General features: G+C 41.0%; 1 protein-coding gene across 3 annotated transcripts in view; it reads right to left on the bottom strand.

The window, feature by feature from the left end:
* Positions 1-4,146: 4,146 nt before the first annotated feature.
* Positions 4,147-20,024, bottom strand: part of rtn3 (reticulon 3) — a 34,224-nt gene continuing 18,346 nt past the window's right edge. For all 3 annotated transcript variants that reach the window (XM_041986518.1, XM_041986519.1, XM_041986520.1), the window contains 6 exons: positions 16,977-17,184; positions 10,291-10,429; positions 8,669-8,738; positions 8,469-8,515; positions 7,003-7,061; positions 4,147-6,867 (listed from right to left, as the gene is read on the bottom strand). In XM_041986518.1, the coding sequence (XP_041842452.1) occupies positions 6,819-6,867; positions 7,003-7,061; positions 8,469-8,515; positions 8,669-8,738; positions 10,291-10,429; positions 16,977-17,184 (572 nt within the window). In that variant the 3' untranslated portion in view covers positions 4,147-6,818. The remainder of the gene's footprint in view (positions 6,868-7,002; positions 7,062-8,468; positions 8,516-8,668; positions 8,739-10,290; positions 10,430-16,976; positions 17,185-20,024) is intronic.

The raw sequence follows: 20,024 nt of genomic DNA, 5'->3' as shown, positions 1-20,024 counted from the left end.
CTTTGTTTTTTAAATCTTTCTTTAGTAATTTTTACTTTAATTCTTCAGCTGACCCTCAGAAGATGTTTTATCTCAACATGATGCACCTTTTCTATTGATTTTATAAATATTTCCCCAAAGTATTTAAGTTAATAAGACTAGATACCAACGTTTTCCCGTCAGTGGCCGTATTACTCTGCTGTATTTATGTGTAAATGACACGTTATGTGAAGGTTGTGAGATTTTTGATGAAGGATGAAAACTGACTGATAAAAACACCATGTAGAGATAAAGTGAAAAGAACATGTTTTATATTTTTGGATTAGAACAGATCCCTCAGCGCTCTGACATAGCACTTATTATTTAAATGAGGAGGAGGAACAATAGAATTGTTGAAGTGATGCATCGCTTGTGTGTGTGTGTTAATTCTGTGTGTGTGTGAGGACAGATCCTGTTCGATGTGGCCAATGAATCTGGTCTATGTTGGGTTTTTTCATGCGTTCCTCTCGTCACGGCCAACATGTCACACATGCATCCGTTTCTCTGTGATCTAAAAATAAATATAAAAAACCAAAATACTGTCTGGACTAAATATTTATTTTCAAGTGGAATTTGGAGTTTTATTTAATGATTATTTAAATGTTTTTATCTTTAGTTATTTTTGAGTAGTGTTTACATCTGTGATTTCATCAGACCAGAACTGGTCTCAGCATTATCTCCTCATCCAATCATTCACCAAACATCACTTCCATCCCACAAACCAGTCCATCACTGCTCCTCTTCACTGGAACTTGATCCCTGTTTTTTCAGTGTGAGAACATTTCTATGCAAAGGGAGAATTTAACATCTTCTATTTTAAAATAGATTTAAATATCAGACCAGCTCGGATCAGTTTGGATCAGCTCGGACCAGTCGTACGTACAGAATCTGGTGGTGGAACAGAGACATTACAATAATCTTTCCAGGTATCAGTAAACTCAGCCTCAACGTGTTTTCTTCATAGCATTGAAATAATGATTATAAATAATAAAGTTTTTGTTTAAACACATGTAGCTTAATTGGTTTCAGAACTTATAAACGACACCTGAGACACACCAGTGAGAACTTCTCTTGTCTGATCTGCTGGTCATGTTTCAGACTCTGAGCTGGACTTCAGAGAGATGATTGGATTCTACTTCCCAGAAAAGATCTAGCTAGAGTTCTGCTGGGACCTGGATCTGGATTTGGATCTGGACCAGAGCAACAGGACAGAAACTGATCGTGGAGACAGGAAATAGGAGACAGGTTCCAACTGGCACTGAGCTAGATTAGATCATGGATGTGGATGTGGTAAAAAAAAAAAAAAGACATGAATTCATCTGAAGACCTGCAGTGATGCCAAATCAAGTCTCCTTTATTTCTACAGAACATGTAAAACCAGCCAAGGTTAACCAGTAAATAAAAATACATCATCCATAGGGGGAAGTTCTACTGGTTATGCTGGTTCTACTGGGTTCTGTCCTCCAGCTGCAGATACGTCTCGTCTGTCCACAGCAACTGATTCTTTTTTAGTTTAAAATAGAGCGATTTAACCATTTCCTCTTTATTTCTGATAGATCTCTCCCTCCTCCCTGCAGCTTTTATATGAACTTTCATTTTTAACTCCGTAAACATTGTACATTTGTTCCATTATATACATACACACACACACACACACACACACACACATATATATATATGTATATGAACAGTATAAATACAGATATGTGTATATTTTATGTTTTTTTCTTTTCTATCCATCCATCAATTTTCTGCCGCTTATCTGGAGTCAGATCGCAGGGGCAGCTGCCTAAGCAGGGAAACCCAGACTTCCCTCTCCCCGGCCACATTCACCAGCTCATCCGGAGGGATCCCGAGGCGTTCCCAGGCCAGCCGAGAGATGTAGTCCGTCCAGCGTGTCCTGGGTCTTCCCCAGGGCCTCTTTCTGGTGGGACATGCCCGGAACGCCTCACCAGGGAGGCATCCAGGAGGCATCCTAACCAGATGCCTGAGCCACCTCATCTGGCTCTTCTCGATGTGGAGGAGCAGCGGCTCTACTCTGAATCCCTACCGGATCATTGAGGTTCTCACCCTATCTCTAAGGGAGAGCCCGGCCACCCTGCGAAGAAAACTCATTTCGGCCGCTTGTATTCGTGATCTTGTTCTTTCGGTCACTACCCACAGCTCATGACCATAGGTGAGGATAGGAACGTAGATCGACCGGTAAATCAAGAGCTTTGTCTTTTGGCTCAGCTCCTTCTTCACCACGACAGACCGATGCAGAGTCCGCATCACTGCAGACACGGCACCGATCCGCCTGTCGATCTCCTGCTCCACCCTTCCCTCACTCGTGAACAAGACCCTGAGATACGCAAACTTCTCTATTTGGGGCAGGACCCTATTGCAGACCTGGAGAGAACGCTCCACCCTTTTCCGGCTGAGGACCATGGTCTCGAACTTGGAGGTGCTGATTCTCATCCCAGCCGCTTCACACTCGGCTGCGAATAGCTCCAGTGAGAGCTGAAGATCACGGCCCGATGAAGCCAACAGAACCACATCATCCGCAAAGAGCAGAGATCCAATCCTGAGGCCACTGAACCAGATCCCCTCAACACCTCAGCTGTGCCTAGAAATTCTGTCCATAAAGGTTATGAACAGAATCGGTGACAAAGGGCAGCCTTGGCGGAGTCCAACCCGCACTGGAAACGATTCTGATTTACTGCCGGTAATGTGGACCAAGCTCTGACACCGGTCGTACAGGGAACGGACAGCTCAAACAAGTGGATCCGGCACTCCATACTCCCAGAGCACCCCCCACAGGAGTCCAAGGGGGACAAGGTCGAATGCCTTTTCCAAGTCCACAAAGCACATGTAGACTGGTTGAGTGAACTCCCATGCCCCCTCAAAGACCCTGAAGAGGGTGTAGAGCTGGTCCACTGTTCCACGACCGGGACGAAAACCACACTGCTCCTCCTCAATCCAAGGTTCGACTATCCTAGGGACCCTCATGCCCAGCACCCCTGAATAGACCTTACCAGGGAGGCTGAGGAGTGTGATCCCCCTGTAGCTGGAGCACACCCTCCAGTCTCCCTTTTTTGAAGAGGGGGACCACCACCCCAATCTGCCAGTCCAGGGGAACTGTCCCCGATGTCCACGCAGAGGCATGTCAGCCAAGACAGCATCCAGAGCCTTAAGGAACTCTGGACGGACCTCATCCACCCCCGGGGCCTTGCGACCGAGGGGCTTTTTAACCACCACAACGACCTCAGCCCCAGAGATAGGAGAGCAAGCACCAGCTACTCCAGACTCTGCTTCCTTATCAGAAGACGTGTTGGTGGGATTGAGAAGGTCTTCGAAGTATTCCCTCCACTGCCTCACAACGTCTGAGTCGACGTCAGCAGCCCCCCATCCCCACTGTACACAGTGTTGACGGAGCACTGCTTTCCCCTCCTGAGCCGCAGGATGGTGGACCAGAATCTCCTCGAAGCCGTCCGGAAGTCATTCTCCATGGCCTCTCCGAACTCCTCCCATGCCCGAGTTTTTGCCTTAGCGCCCACCGTTATCCAACTAACTATAACTAAAATTATATTTTAGTTTTATTTGACATATTTCCATGTGCATTACAACTTCCAGATCACAAAGAATCTACAAATTCAGAAAACATTTAATTCCACGTATCTGGAAGTAAAAATTCCAGTATTCCACATAATTTTACATTTCTACATGTGTGTAGTAACCGACACCTGAACTGACTCACCTCATCATACAAACTCAAGTCACATCTAGAAGTTGGAAAGATGGAAAGGATGGAACAAGTTACTTTTATTAGTGTTAGTTACTTTTTTATATTAGTTATTTTTATTAAATATTAGTTAATATCTTGTTATTTTTATATTAACCAGGTTGATCCTGTGGACCAAGTTCGACCATCTGGTGGGCCAGTTTTGGCCCCAAGGCCGTATGTTTGACACCATTGCTGTAAATTTGATGTTTTATGTGACTTTAACCTTCTCTGTGAGGTTTGAGTGTTGACCTGCTCCAAAGGTAGAAAGTAGAAGTTTCTCAGCTCATATTTCAGGATGTTGGACAGCAGGTTTTACTCCCACACAGAAAAGTGCTTTCACTCAGAGAAAAGTGGAGCCACAAACACGCCTTTGAGTTGTTTTTATTAATTTCACTTTGACATCAGTACAGAGACCACATACTTATTTTCAATTTTCTTTTTTTCCTCCAACATCTTCCCAAAAAGCTTGAAAAATCCAAACCAAAGTCAAACAGCCGATACAAAACAGAGGTGTTAGTGAACGGTGTCGACATACCGATTACAATGGAGGAGCAGCAACCGAGGCACGTTCCTGCAACTCGCTCCCAGAACTGAGGAAACACCAACATGCTGAGAGGGAACGTCTTTATTCACATCTTACAATCTAAAGAAATAAACCAAGTGGGGAACTGACTCCGGACACGACCACCTCCAGGTCTGGGAAGCCCATCGACTCGTGTGGAGAATAAATATTCAGCATGCAGAGAAGCCAACTTCATAATGTGCTGAAAATAAACTAACCCTGGTTCTGGTTGGCCTTGAAGATCTAATTTCCATCAATCTGGTGGCATTAAAGGATTAAATACAACCAAAGCATTTACAAGGCAAGAAGTTTGTTAGTTCTAGTCAGAAAGGAAGTAAAAAGAGCTGAATCAGTAAAACCTTTAAAGCTACAGCAGGCAACTTCTTCACATTCTAATAAATAAACCAGGAACAGGTCCGGTTTCTGGAGGCGGCCTTGCAGACGCTGGACCGGCTCACGGCCGACGGAAAGTTGCTTGTTTTAGCTTTAGAGGCTGAGGATGCACGTTCAGGTCGGGACGGTTTCTATCCATAAATCCATCCCTTAAAGACGACGTGGAGACGCAGCGTCCAGAAACACCACGGGAACAATCACAAGGAGGAAACGCTTAATAAAGTCGGGTGGAGATACAAGACAGCCGAGGGAAACGGGGAGAATCTCTTTCCAACTTACACTATGACAAAAAAAAGCAGAGATTTCTACAACAATCGCTCCAGACAACCGATTCCATCTTCAACATGCCACAAATTCATTTATCTTTATTTATTTGAACAAATCCTAAATCTCTAAACGTCCTCTCCCGTTAGCAGAGCGAAAATGTGACAAAACGCTCAGAATATCCATGAGATTAAATCAGGAAAATTAACTGAAAAACGGAATAAAAATAATTAATCTTTAAAGTTAAGAATTTTTGTGCCAAAATTATAATATCCACAATTTTAATAATAAAACTGCAAACAATAATTTAGATAATATAAGCATGGCAAATTAAATAATTAAACCGAGAAAAGCTTGAATTTAATTTAATTCCATATTTTAGCTTATTTACCTGCTTTAATCCGTTTATCCACTTCCAAATTAAATGTGCCAAAAAAATAATTCTAACAATTACAACAAAAAATTACTTTTAGATTTTTAAATAAAGCAGGATCAAATAATTAAACCCAGAAAATTTCCTAAAATTTAATGTTTGAATTTAATGTTTCAGTTAATTATCCTGCTTTGGTCTCATATTTATCAACTTTTTCATTTTAAAAAAAAAGATTGTGCCAAAATAACAATATCCACAATTTTATGATGAAATAGGCAAGAACACTCAGTTTTAGATTATATTTTAATAAAGCTGGATTAATCTCTTAATTAACTGAAATATGGATATGGAAATATGAAATAAAATTTGTACATTTTTTGTGTGAAATAAAATCTACAATTTAAATGATTAAATATTATATTGCTAACATTTTTTTTAATTAACCAAGCATAAATAAATAATTAAATCCTAAATAATTCATTCAAATTTTTTTTTTCCATATTTCAGTTAATTTACCTGCTTTAGTCTCATGTTCATCAACTTGTTATATTTCTAAAGATTTTTGTGGTAAATTATAATACAGACTTTGCACATTTAACGCTCATTTCCGACCCGGGAAGGTTTTTTGGGGATTTAAGATTTTGGGGTTCTGGTCAGCGTGCCACTTAAAACCTAGCAGGTTACGTCTACAGAGGCCGACTAATTAAAAGATGAAGTTCATTAACACTTAACTTAGCTAGAAGGGAGTCAAAGCGGCCGTCCTATCGATAATATCAATAACAGTTAGAAATAAGAAGAGTCAAAATATACAAGTGAGGCCGACGCCTCAAACATGACGGGTGGAGGAGGAGTCGGGCGGCTGTGGGGGTGGGGGTCTCCGTCCATATAAAAAGCGAAGCTAGTGTTTGACGTAGCCGAGAGCCTGTAATCATCTTCAGGTTTATTTACATCGAGATCATAAAAAGCATGTCAACAGCAGACGGTGAACCGGAGCGAACGATGACGCTGGCTCGGAGTTCGGATCTTTTCACCGTTTTTACTGATTTCTGCACGGACGTTTGCTTTCTGATGACCATCATCATCATCATCATCATCAGGCACCCTGCGCTCGCTGCATGTGAAGGAGCCACGTCATCTATTCGGTCTAGTTCACACAACCCTGCCTCTCTTCTACTGTGGCCCCGCCCACAGAGGGCGGTGGCAGCGTGACATCACTTCCTCCTGCCGTGCAGGTCGTTTCTAATGCTGCCAGTTAAGCTGCGAAGTAGTTTTACATTGAACATCCAAGAGCTCAGAGATTCTCTACCAAGCAGGGCTGAGTGTACTTAGGGTGGAGCTGGTGGGTGGAGCTGGACAGTTAGGCTGGAGGACGGGGTGGGGAGGGGGAGGTAACTGGGTTAAAAGATGGTGATGAAGATGAGGACGATGGTAAAGTGGAGGCGGGATCATTCAGTTTTACTGCGTTTCACAGCTCCAGGCAGTTTCTCCTGTAATCTGGACAGAGAAGAAGAAGAAGAAGAAGAAGAAGAAAAGAAGAAGAAAAGAAGAAGAAGAAATAGTGTTAGTTCTGCAAACAACAATTAATAATAATAAGAAGAAGAATAAAAAAATAATCAAAAATAAACTTACTTTGCAATTGTGGTGTTGACTTGAGTACGTACAAGATCAATGTATTGATCAATTTGAGTCTGAAAGGAGAAAAATAATTCTGGTAAAATATCCGTGTGATTCCCACAAAAATAAATATTACAGCTGGTCTTTACATTCATTTCTGTAAAATAATAATAAAAGGAAAATTAACTGAAAATGACTTTGTTAAACCCCTGAGGGAAATTATATCAATAATAAAATTATAATACTGATTAACATTAATTAAAAAATAATGAAAGAAAATAGGATTACTCTAAAATAAAAAAAATTAAAAAAGATTATATAATTACAATATTATTTAAAATGATATGATTAATATGAGATAATAATTTAACATTTAATATGATAAAAATACAAATGAAAAACTTAAATGCATTAAAATTTCAATAATAGGGAAATGATTAAATTAAATAATCTTATAAACTCATCCACTAAATTGAAAAAAAAATGTTTACAAATGTATTAAATATGATTAAAATTAAAGAAAAAAAATCTAAACTTGATCATGATATAATACTACTAACATATTACTAAACTGTTTAATTTTGCTAAATTTCAGAATTAAAACTGAACATAAGTTAAAATAAAAGATAAACTCAAATAAAGAAAAATAAACTCAAATATAAGGTAAACTAAAAATAATTTAAAAAAATATAATTATGAATTATTAAAAAAAATTAAATTGAAAAGATGAAAATAAATAAACAAAAACTGAAAAAGATAAGTTATAATATGACAAAATAAAAATGTAAATTCTACATTTAAGGTATAATGATGCATCACTGTTCATCACTGATCAGGGATGAAGGAGAGGAGGATAAAGAAGAGGAGGATGAAGAAGAGGAGGATGAATGAGAGGATGATTAAGAAGAGGAGGATGAAGGAGAGGAGGATGAATGAGAGGATGATTAAGAAGAGGAGGATGAAGGAGAGGAGGATAAAGAAGAGGAGGATGAAGGAGAGGAGGATGACGGAGAGGAGGATAAAGAAGAGGAGGATAAATGAGAGGATGATTAAGAAGCGGAGGATGAAGGAGAGGAGGATAAAGAAGAGAAGGATGACGGAGGAGGATAAAGAAGAGGAGGATGAAGGAGAGGAGGATAAAGAAGAGGAGGATAAAGGAGGAAGAATGAGAGGATGATTAAGAAGAGGAGGATGAAGGAGAGGAGGATAAAGAAGAGGAGGATGACGGAGAGGAGGATAAAGAAGAGGAGGATGACGGAGAGGAGGATAAAGAAGAGGAGGACAAATGAGAGGATGATTAAGAAAAGGAGGGTGAAGGAGAGGAGGATAAAGAAGAGGATGAAGAATGATGACAGACAGAAAGGGTCCAGTGTGTGATAAAGACTGGAGTCATTCAGTGAGGTCATAGTAAGCTGACATCATTGTTTATGTTTTCCTATTGTTTGTTTGTGCTGAGTCATGAGCCAGAGGTGGACTCTCACCTTGTTCTTCTCGTAGACGGGAGGCACAGCAAACAGCAGGATGTCAGCTGGAGGACAGAGATGGACAAACGTCAGAGGTGAGCTCACATCATCGCAGCACTTATCATGAAAGGATTTATTTCTATCATTCCTTCCAGAAAGGAGCATGTCAACAGATCAACAGCTGGGGAATATGGGATGTCGGTTGCCATGGAGCTTACCCAGGATGAGAAGGGTGATTCCATTGAAGACAGCTCCGACGTAAGTCAGCAGCCACATGACCACAGCCAGCTGGAAGAGAGACAAAGAAGCCCAGAAGACCAGTTCAGACCAGTTCAGATGGCTGAGACACTTCACATCAGCACCAGAATACGGTCCACACCAACGTCACTGATAACAGCATTGAAAACCAGAAAATCTGCTGCTCTGGGACAGCATCTCAAGATCCATGGTTGGTGGATGCTGCTGTAATAAGCTGCTCCCTCCCTCTCAGACATGTTGTTCCTGAGCTCCCATCAATCATCCCAGTTATTCTTGCTCCTGAGCTCAGGAACGAAACTTCTCCACAACTAAAAGGATCTTTCTGCCCTGTTAGGGGGGCTTTTTACAGCATCTGTAGGTAAAAATCACCCAAACATGCTTTTGACTGCTGCACCACTAAACCTGCAGCAGGAAGCTGGTTGAGGAGGGACCTTTTTCACTGCTGCACCACTAAACCTGCAGCAGGAAGCTCTGGAGACATTTTGTTTTCATGTTGAAATCCGCGTCAATAAAATGTAGCGCCACATTTATATACGGCTCTATGGTGCAGCTTGACTACAGGTCCGGAGTGATGGCGAAACATTGGACTGTAGCCACGTCTTTTACAACACCCTCACCACACTCATCATGCTGGGCAGGGAGAAACACTCCATGGAGACGAGATGGCAGTGATGCCGTTTGTCCAAAGTGTTGATGAGGTTCTTAAATTCCGGATTGTTCACTGTGTTAATTGAGAAAAAAGTTATGTTTACAACGTTTGTCTCTCTGTGTCTCTGGGAGCTGGTGGATTATTTAGTTGCGACTCACAAAAAAATGAACATTTTTCTATTTTCTTGTGTTGAGTTGCAAGCCCCCGTGTGCACGTCTGCGTGAACGAGCGCAACATTTAACGTGCACGAATGACGCCTGTCACTTGGCTGGAGGAGGGCAGTGATTTTCGCCTCATCGGAAAGGTTCCATAGAAAATGATGGAGAAGGAGCGACGTTGCCTCCCGTGTGTCCAGCCCTTAACTGGCAAGGTGTTTGCAACTCGGGCTGAATAAAAATAAAGCAGTCGGGGCTGTGGGAGGAGTCTGCAGCAGAGCGCTGCAATGCCAGTGGCGTCGATTTGCAACTGAAAACAGCACAAGAGGAAACTGCGAAGGACTAAAATAATCGGATCATCATTGTTGAGAACCCAGATCGTAATTGTGAAAAAAATTCGATTAATCACCCAGCCCTACTTTAAGGTGCGTTATCCTTCTCGTCCCAGGTTCAACTCCTGGTTGTTCACACCCTAAAACGGCTCAGCGGAGAAGAAACCTCCTAAACTGGCTCTTCAGAGTGATGCTGGCCCTCCCACATCACTGATTCCTCATTCTGACTGAATTACTAATAATGATCATCTTCCTTTTGTCCATCACTGTCCTGACTTCTAGAAGGTAAAATTTAGATTCCTTTGGGGTTATTTAGATGTAGATCAGACAGTGAATGTGCTCCTAAGTTAACTGGAAGGCCGGTCTTTGTGGGAGAGATTTCTAGGATAAACGCAGAAAAGAGTCTGAACGGTGGATGCCAGCGATGGAAGACCGAAACTGCTCACCTTTAAGGAGTCCACGAGGTCCTCGACCAGGAATAGGCGGCTCATCTGCTTCAGGGCTCGGTTGATGTAGGTCAGACTGGCGTCCACGTGCTTGCGGAACGTCTCAGGAGGGATGCTGACATCCTTATCTATCAGTGCTCTGCAGAGGGATGGAGGAGGAGAGAAAGGAGACCACAAAATGAGGCTGAGTGCTGGAACAGAGATGCTGCAGGAAACCAGAAATAACCAGCCTGAAAAGATTCAGAGGAGGCTGCAAACACCACACAGCACACACCGACCCCAGCAGGGTTACCGATGACATCAATGACCACATGACTTGTTAGGAAACGTTTCCTCACTCGCTGGAGAGGCTGAAGGTTGGTTTCAAAATGGAGAAATCTTCACTTCTGTTTTCTGAAATACTCCAAAATGTTAGACGTCAGACAAACTGTCCGCTTGGCGAGTTTCCTCTGTAGTTCAGGTGTTTGATTTAGTAAAAAGTTTAAGAGGCTTCCAGGATCAGCTAATCCTGCGAGTCAGGTCTCAGAAAGACACTGGCCCTCATTTATAAAACGAACGTATGATGGAAATCTGTGCGCATGACCATTTCCACACAAGGTTTGGGATTTATCAAATCTCACAACAGGTCTGAGAGCGTGTACGCAAGTTTGAGTCAGTGTGGATCAGCGTTGCAGCTAAGCAGACGGTGAATTATTAAACAAACCTCAAACCATAATCTCAGCATAAGCAGCCTCATATTCAGAACTTAGAGTTAACCCGTTTGCAAAAAAACGAAAACAAGCATATTTAAATAGATTCCTAAAACGTAAACAATGAAATATCTTACCGATATGCTTGGTGTGCACACATATGATAAACATTCTAAGCCCAGACATTTCACTTAGAACAGCTCAAATTTAATAGGCCCATAAATTATTACAATTAGAAATAATGATAAATACAAACAGATTTATTCACTCTCGGAGCATCTCGGGCGGCAGTGGCTCAGGCGGTAGAGCAGGTCGTCCAATGATCGGAAGGTCGGCGGTTCGATTCCCGCTCCCGCAGTCATCTGTCGTTGTGTCCTTGGGCAAGACACTTAACCCTCCTTGCCTCCAGTGTTGGCATCGCTGGTGTATGAATGTGTGATGAATGTTCGGTGATGGTCGGAGAGGCCGTAGGCGCAGAATGGCAGCCACGTTTCCGTCAGCTTGCCCCAGGGCAGCTGTGGCTACACACGTAGCTTACCATCACCAGGTATGAGTGAGGAGTGGATGAATAATGGATTCACACAATGTAAAGTGCTTTGGGTGCCTTGAAAAGCGCTATATAAATCTAATCCATTATTATTATTATTATCTCTTCACCACGCTGCAAACGCTGCCATAGAGCAGGAGCAAGTTCAACAATGCGCACGGTGCTGCTTCGGGTTGCTGGAGGGCAGGTGGATGTCTTGGACCAGCGGGGGGATGCTGCTGTACTCTCCAGAGAAGGTCTACTACATAACTCTGTCCTGTGCAGTCCTGCACACCATGCTGCGGCTAATCAAGCCTTCTGATGCCGCGGCGCAGCCAGAGGAGGACGTCCGGGGAACCGAGCCCAGAACGGCCTCCACTGGAGGCTAAAAGGAGGAGACAGGAGCTGATTCGCCTTTTCTAACAAGTCTAAACCTTAAAGTTGTAGAGCTACTCTATTTAATCAGTAGACTAATGCTTTCCATGCTGTGCACTAAAATGTGCAGTTCTTTACTGGACAGGTGGCAACAGGCTACCAGGTTTCTCCTTGGGAGGCTATAAAAAGTGGCTTCATATAACAGAACCTTAAACACAACCATGCTTTGCTAATGTGGGTAAACACAGACATTTGGCGGTTTGAAAAAGTTTTATCCGCGGTTTTTTAATGTTTTCATTGATCTCTTAGCGTCGTTTATACCATGGTCTGGGTGAATACTCCATTCTGATTGGCTATTAGATGTCCATTAAAAATGTTATAGGACACTATAAAAAAAGTTCAGGTCAAATAGCCAAATTATGGTTGTAAATTATTGCACTGGTTTAACTGTAGTTGGTAACCAGGGCAACAGAAACTCAGAGAGACAAGAATGGAGAAAGATTTTGTCGTCCCGCAACGTTCCAACCAGCAGTGGTCAGGGTCCACAAACGTTAAATCTCCGTCCTTTAAATGCCACTATGAACATGCCAGTATCTTTCTCAAATTTCACGATCAACGGCAATGTTGCATTTAATTTTAGATATTAAATAGTCCACTCAGCCACTTCTTGTGAAAAACTTATGATTTTAACGGTAAAAAAAACATTAGCATATTAATTGATTTATTATTCATTTCTTTCGTAAGCGTCAAACAGTTCACGCATCCACAAAGTCCATTAATTTCTGATGATGGACACCTCGTCGGGCATTATCCCTTACTTATATTTTCAAGTGCTCATAGTAAAGAATTGTGACGTTCAGTTACTAGGCATACAGATTATCCAATTAAAAACTAATAAAACGAATAAAACATTAATCATGGGCATACATATGCTACTTAAGCATTTAATTCATACCTCAGTCGGCGTCGAATCAACAATGGCAAGGATGTTAATGGCCTCCGTGATCCTCTTCCATGAAGCGTTTTTGTTCATGCCTTTGACTCTGGTTTTAGGCTGCCAAACAGGACCTCTTTATTTTTTCCCACCTCACAAGTGAGGCTTTCCATCTTGACCTCTGAAAAGTTTCTTTTTGTTGGCAGAATGTCTTTTCTTCATGGTTTGACTTCACTGGGCGAGGCCTCTGGGCCACGAATAGTTAAGGGCGGCACATGTAAATGACGATGGATTTAAGCCGCTACATTTATCAAGACCCGATCATTCCTACGCTGGATCAGTTAGACATGAATGTTTCATTAAATCACACATGGATCCAATTGTAAGATCATTCCTGCGAATAGATGTGTGCTCATTTCCAAGGTCGTTTGATAAATGAGGGCCAATGGGATTGGGTCACTGGGAAAATTGTATGGAGCTAAGACGAGGACAAATGTTAATAGCTTATATCTCGATATATGTAACTGCAAGAAGTACAGGTCCAAACCAAGCCTACAAGTTCAGATTAATTGTAAAAGTCTGAAAATACAATTAAATAATACAAGAACAAAAAGATCTGTCCCACATTTTACAAGCCAATCAGATGGCCAGATCATCGTGACCACCGGCACCCTAAAGGTGAGTCGGTTTCTGGTGAAATAAAATATTTAATGAAGATTTAGCTGATAGTAGTTAAGTGGAGGGCTTTGTAATTTCGTTGCAATTGTTGCAACGACAAAGTTCTATTCTATTCTGTTCTAGTAGAGACAAATTTTCCATCTCCTGTTTCTGTAAGCGACTCACCTTTAGGGAGTTGTGACGGTCACGCTGGCCGTGGTCAGACGGGTGCAGAGGTTCTTTTCTCTAGAGGACATAAAGTTTGGTTGTGGACACAAACTCAGCCCTCCTGTCTGCATTACTGGTTAGGGATTAGAGAAATCCTACTTGCTTCTGAGAAGGAGTTTCAACTGTGTGACAAAAGGCTTGTGCTTGAAAAATTTACTAGTAGTTTTAAACTTGCACCTGTACTTGTAAGTTTAATTTGTACCTACCTTTGTTCCAGTTTTAAACATAAAGATACAAGTCACAAACCATATTCTAGCTCCAACTCATGGTCTGTTAATGCGAGTCAAAGCTTCACTGCCTTCACAGCTTACATGAACAGATATTAGTGAATAGAAATCATATCTGAGTTTGTGCCAACCACGATGACCAGGTTGGTTTTAGGACTTTTTAAAACTGAGCTGCAGGATTTCAGAAGGACACCAGACCCATGCCTGAATTGTTCAGAGTCAACGGTAAACGTTCTGGGTGATGTAGTCTGTGTCTGAAATGTCATGAGCAGGGTCCGAAATCAACACTCGCCAGGCGCCAAATGCGAGTAAATTTTTCGTTTGCTGAGTAAATCTCAGGGCTATCTACCAAATGGCGAGTAAATGTTTGTACCAAATTAGTCATGTTTTTCAGTCTTCCTTATGGTGGATTTCTTCTTTATGTTGCTCTGCTGTCTGCATGTATGAACGACGCGCAAGTACACAAACATGACGCAAAAACTCGCACGTGACACGAGAATGAGCTGCACTGTTTCAGTTCTGTTTACGTTTAGCTCAGGCTAATTAAGTAGGTAAATATGTGGAGATTTTTAGAAGGAGCCGGCCAGCTTTCCAAAAGAAAGCTTGGAGAACTGGAGGATAAATCAGCAGAGCTTCCAGCCCCAACCAGAAAATTTGTGAAAAGTGATGGTTTGGATTTAGCGGCGCCTTCTGTCTGCTTGCTTCTCATGCGCCGACTGTAGGCGGTAACACACCTGCGCGTGGCACGCAGTCAGCACAGCAGCACTCTGTTGGACGTGATGTTAGCCTGTTAGCTTAGCTTAGCTGTTTTCAACCTGAAGGAGACGACAGCTGCATAACGGACGTGACGTGACTCCACGAGACTACGAGCAGCTGTCCACCGATTAACTTATAAATATAATAATAATGATACTTATTATTATTGTATTTATCAATTGTTATGTTCATTATTATTATAAATCAGCTTTTATGATTATTTATAAGCTATTTATATTCAATATTACTGATTTGTCATGAATCAGATCAATAAGTTTTAAATTTATTCATTATCCATTTTTGTTAAGTTTAGTTTTTAAACAATAAAATAAAAAGTGAAAATCAGGGAGTATGATCCCACTAAGGCTGTAATGCTGTGGCAGAAGGATTGTTAGGAGCAGGAGGCCAGACTTCACGGACTGTGTGAAAGCACGAAGAGCAGAGAGGGACGAGTATGATCAGGTTTTAGTTCATGAATTCAGACATTAACACTTTATCAAATAAAACCATTTTTCTTGTTGCCTTTGTTTAATGTTGCTGTGACACAACAACACAGTATTATAGAAAATAACATGTGCGTAAAAGTATGTGTGTGTAAAATAATTTAATAATTTGACCAGTAAAAACATGTTTTGCCGGTGGATTTTTACATTTACCGGACATCTTGGCAGGTGAGTCAAAAAGTTAATTTCGGACACTGGTCGTGATGCCAGACATGTTTTAGACGACCACGGCGAGCCCATCAGGCTGATGTGGATCCTGACAGCAACACAACATGCTGGAGGAAAGCTTGAGATGTTGCAGGTAAAACGTCCGTCTGATCTTTCCCTGACTGAACAGAGCTCGTGTTCCCTTGAACTGAATAAATGCCCATGTGTGCTGTTTGGTGAAGACGTTTATTACGGGAAATCGCTGCTACAAAGGTAAACAAAAAACAAAGAAAACACCACCAGGTTGTAATTTATTTGGTACTTTACAATTCTCCAGGTTTTTTCTCAGATCTGACACACATGATGTCATTTTTCCATGACAACCATGTCCTCATGACTAGGGATTGGTCATGGCCTCCAGCTAACACACCTGCTAACAGACATGTTAAAACTCCTCTCCATCACAGGTGAACTGAGATACTGGACTGGTTTAGACTTTGTTCAGAGCAGAAACCAGTCAGAAGATATGGAGACAAATTTGACTCAGTATCAGCTACCAGTGAGAAATGAAGGATTTACATATTCTGTTCTTTCTCATGTGTTTAAATTCACACAAACGTCAAATATTTTGAATAGCTTTCCCACTGCACGCACTGAAACTATTTTATACAGATTTAAGCCTTCAGCCTCTCAGGTGGGATTATTTTCAGGTCTAAAAGCCTCCTGTAGTACTGATAATCTGTAGAGTTGGACAAAATTACTCAGAAGATGGTTTATGCTTCAGAGACTATTTCCCCTCTATATGAGGAAAAGTGAACTCAAAAAGGTTCCTGTAACAACCATTATTCAGTCCAGTTCATCACAGTCCAGTTATACTCCAATTAAAACAAACCCATCATATGAGCCACATTAGTCCAGTTTATAATAACTGTTAATATAAACCAGTTCATAGAAATAATGACCTAGATCAGGAAAACCTCCATCAGAGCCAGAACCAGGGAGGGAAACCTCCATCAGAGCCAGAACCAGGGAAAAAGTTATATTTATTGACCGATACAGGCAATTAGAAAAAAAAAAAATCATATAATTCAATTATACTCAGTTTAATGGACATCACGGCCTCTGACACTGCAACACAGCACCTTCTTCAACATTCTAATTGATTTCTCATGAGTTGCTTTGATTTTACAACCCTTTCAGGTCTTTAGAGGATAAATTACACTTTTTTTCTACTTTTATGACTAACTGTAATCATTATTTATTTGGTATTTTTGATTAGGACTGAAGTTGATTGTAAGATCTGAGCAAAAAAAGTGGAAAAGAAAATTAACTTGTAATGTTTTTATAGTCATTTTTGTCCACTAATTACCTGAAATAGTAGAAAATTTGTCCTGATGACTTTTAGGAAAAATTTAAATTTCTAAGTTATTCAGGAGAAACGTTTTCTTACAAAAATAATCCCTTAAACAGGACCAGTATGAGGAAAAAATTAACAGAAAAAAACCAAAAGGTCTGTAATACATGGGTTTGCGTCTTCTATGAGGCAGTGGAAGCAAACAACACGGGTTCTGTGTGTTTTATAGATGTCTTTCTTTTTGTTTTGACTTCACCAGTAAAGAAAAAAAAAACAAACTTTAGTCTTACTTGAAAGGGTGTCCCTCGCTGGACTTCTGCACAGCCTGGACGACGGACTTGTAGATGCGGAAGGTGATGGTGACGCAGAGCAGAGCGAGCAGCAGGTAGGAGGCAACGCTGATGACGCTGAAGGCTGCCAGCGACAGCAGCAGGAGCATGGACAGGCCGAACACCAAGCCCGACTTCTTGGGGTCTCGCCAGTGTATCAGGTCCTTCACTGCAGAGACGGAGGTGGGGAGGAGGTTAACTTAACGTATAAACTCATAGATGATCATATCTAAGAGGCAGGGGGCCGAATTCAGACATGCAGGACGCTGAACAGGGACCTGGTTGTCTTCTACAGGGTGAATATCTTTAAGATCTGACCACAGATCATGTATAAGCGGTTAGTTTGAAGTCTGATTTGATGCCTTAATCTCTTTCAGCTGCAGCCTGAACATTACAGTAGGTGTTTGCACGCATGAGCCTGAATACCAGGCGGTTACATAACCCTGGAGGGGCCCAGCACCCTCCAACGGCCCCACCTCGCTGAGTGTGGGTGAAAAAGGGTAAGTTTGAAAAAAAGCCTGGTGCGCGTGGTGCTGCAGAAAGCACGTGGCCTGATGCCTCGGGGGCCAGTAGGCTTTAATGGGATCAACTTAAATGGGGACACGACATGGAGTGTCAATCCAGTAGAAGGGAACAAGCAGTCTGTGTTTACGAAAGGGTGATTATTCCTGAGTCTGTCAGCTAAAAATCAATAAAACCTTATAACTCAGTAAGGAAACAAAGTCAATTTCTTTGCAGAAGTATGTGTGTGTCCTCCCAGCATGCTTTGCTGTCAAAGCCCACAGGGAAGTAACCGGTTGGACAGGCCAGATTCATTTTCCCTCTCGTTCCCTATCGCCATCTCTTCGCTGTAACTCTGCTGAGGCGAAGTGCCCTGCTTTCATTGTGCGCTGCTCTTAAAGCGACACGCACACACAAAAATATCGTTTCCATGGGGACTGAAAGGAGAATCACATCCATCTGCATCCTTCTACAGCTTCTCTTAATTGACAGTTACATAAAATTTGTGTTTTTCTGCAAAAATTAAATTGATTGATTTGTATTTTTTATGTAATATCATATACTCCCTCTGGTGGCTTTCGTGATCAAAAATGTCCCATTGACTTCTATTAAAACTACATACTTTAATCTCACAGTCATTCGAGGTTAAACCGATTCATTCTTTAATGTCACCATTTCATTTGGGAAAAAAGCCATGATGTTTGACATTTTTACTGCATTCCACTGGTGAAACCAACTCAATTTGGTGAAACCTTCTAGAAATTCTGGTGTTCTTATCAGTTATGGACTCATGGGACCATAAGGGGGCGCTAAGAGTAATTTGTTTTGAAATGTGTGTGAAATTATTACTAAATCAAAATTAAATTAATGTTTTAATAATCAGAAATTATTTCACATACACAAAATCAATCATAGCATCGCCTGGTGGTCCCATGACTCCATAATTTCCTGCATCTGCCTAAAATAGAAAACCAGTTGAATCTGGTGGAATCCAGAAAAAATGCAATGCAGTCACTTTTTGTCCACGAAGGTTCACAGAGAGAATATCTAACACTACATAAAATAATATTTATTCACAAATAAATAAATATTCCATGAAATAAACACAAAACAAATAGAACAATCTGATACTTTTTAAAATCTATTTAATAATAATTAATCAGTGTTATTAAATTATTTATATTTTTTAATATAACACTTATTTCATATTGGTATTTCTCATCGTGTGAAACTAATTTTGTATTGCAGGAAAAGGCCAAAAAAAGAGAATTTTCTCCCCATTTTTTATTGGGTTGGGCTTTAGAAGGTTAAATAAAAAATAAAAAAATGTTCAATTACTCAAATAATATAATAAATATTTAATATAAATACACAAAATAAATATTTAATAATTAACAAATATACCATTATGAAATAGGTGTCATTAAGTAATTAAGTAAATTATTGGAAATAGTTTTTTTTTTCCTTTTTTTCACTGGCACTTATTAACCCTCTATATGTGACTATATTCTGTTATTAGTCATTTCACGAAGAAAAAAAAAAAGTAGAAAAGCCTTAAAAAACACAACAACTCAGAAAAATATCAGTGATAATGACTATATTAAATGTAACTCGGCTGAAATACACTTCATTTCAACATTTATACACAGACTGTCTTCTGGTTTCCCACTGCAGGGGATCAGTTATGTGGTGTGACAGTTTTAAGTATGCCACATACGTGGACCACTGAATGCATCAGGATTACAGCCTGCATACCAGCCTGCATACATGTGTGGGGAGCATAGATCATGTTTGCAGAAAAGGGAGGATATACTGCAAAAACTATCTAGCACTGCTCCTAACAGAGTGTGATACAGCAGAGCAATGATCTGAGTAACCTTGGAAAAACTGATTTCAACCAGCTCAAAAATTGACAAGAGGAGCGATGAAAGACCTGAGTGCAGACAGGTTCTTAATTTAGCATCCTGCTGAAGCCCAGGTATAAATTACCACTCAAAAATAAATGAGCCTCTAGATATAAGCATGATTTTACATGGCTTTGATTTCCTGGCCCATACTTTGTCGTCATCATGCCACAGACTTCACTGTGTGCTGTGGAAAGTCACATCCAGGCAGAAACCCGATCCTGGGGATTGACTGCACCGAGTGACTTTCAGGCTTCTTGATAGCAGACACCAGGCCGCCATATTTAAACCTCTACCCACAATCTGAGGACCACTGGCGAGCTATAAAGGACACAGGGCAGGACAGGGTCACCAGCTCAAATGGACCGGGGATCACTCCACCATATGCAGCTGTGGTGTCCAGACACCATCTCCATGACAGCTGCTGGTCCTGCAGTTAGCTGAACATGTGCTGTTATACCATAAAACACAAAAGATTTCCAGGTTTTAAGATTATAAAGCAAAGCTATGTGTCTTTAATATATTGTAATAAGAATCAAACTGTCCGCAGAAAGATGATAGATTGAGCCTTAAAAATTACCCGCAGGGATTTCCAAAAGGTTTT

Source organism: Melanotaenia boesemani, chromosome 5, assembly GCF_017639745.1.
Source record: "Melanotaenia boesemani isolate fMelBoe1 chromosome 5, fMelBoe1.pri, whole genome shotgun sequence".
NCBI lineage: Eukaryota > Metazoa > Chordata > Actinopteri > Atheriniformes > Melanotaeniidae > Melanotaenia > Melanotaenia boesemani.
Note: the sequence above shows the minus strand (reverse complement) of the source record. Positions and strands in the feature narration are given on the sequence as shown.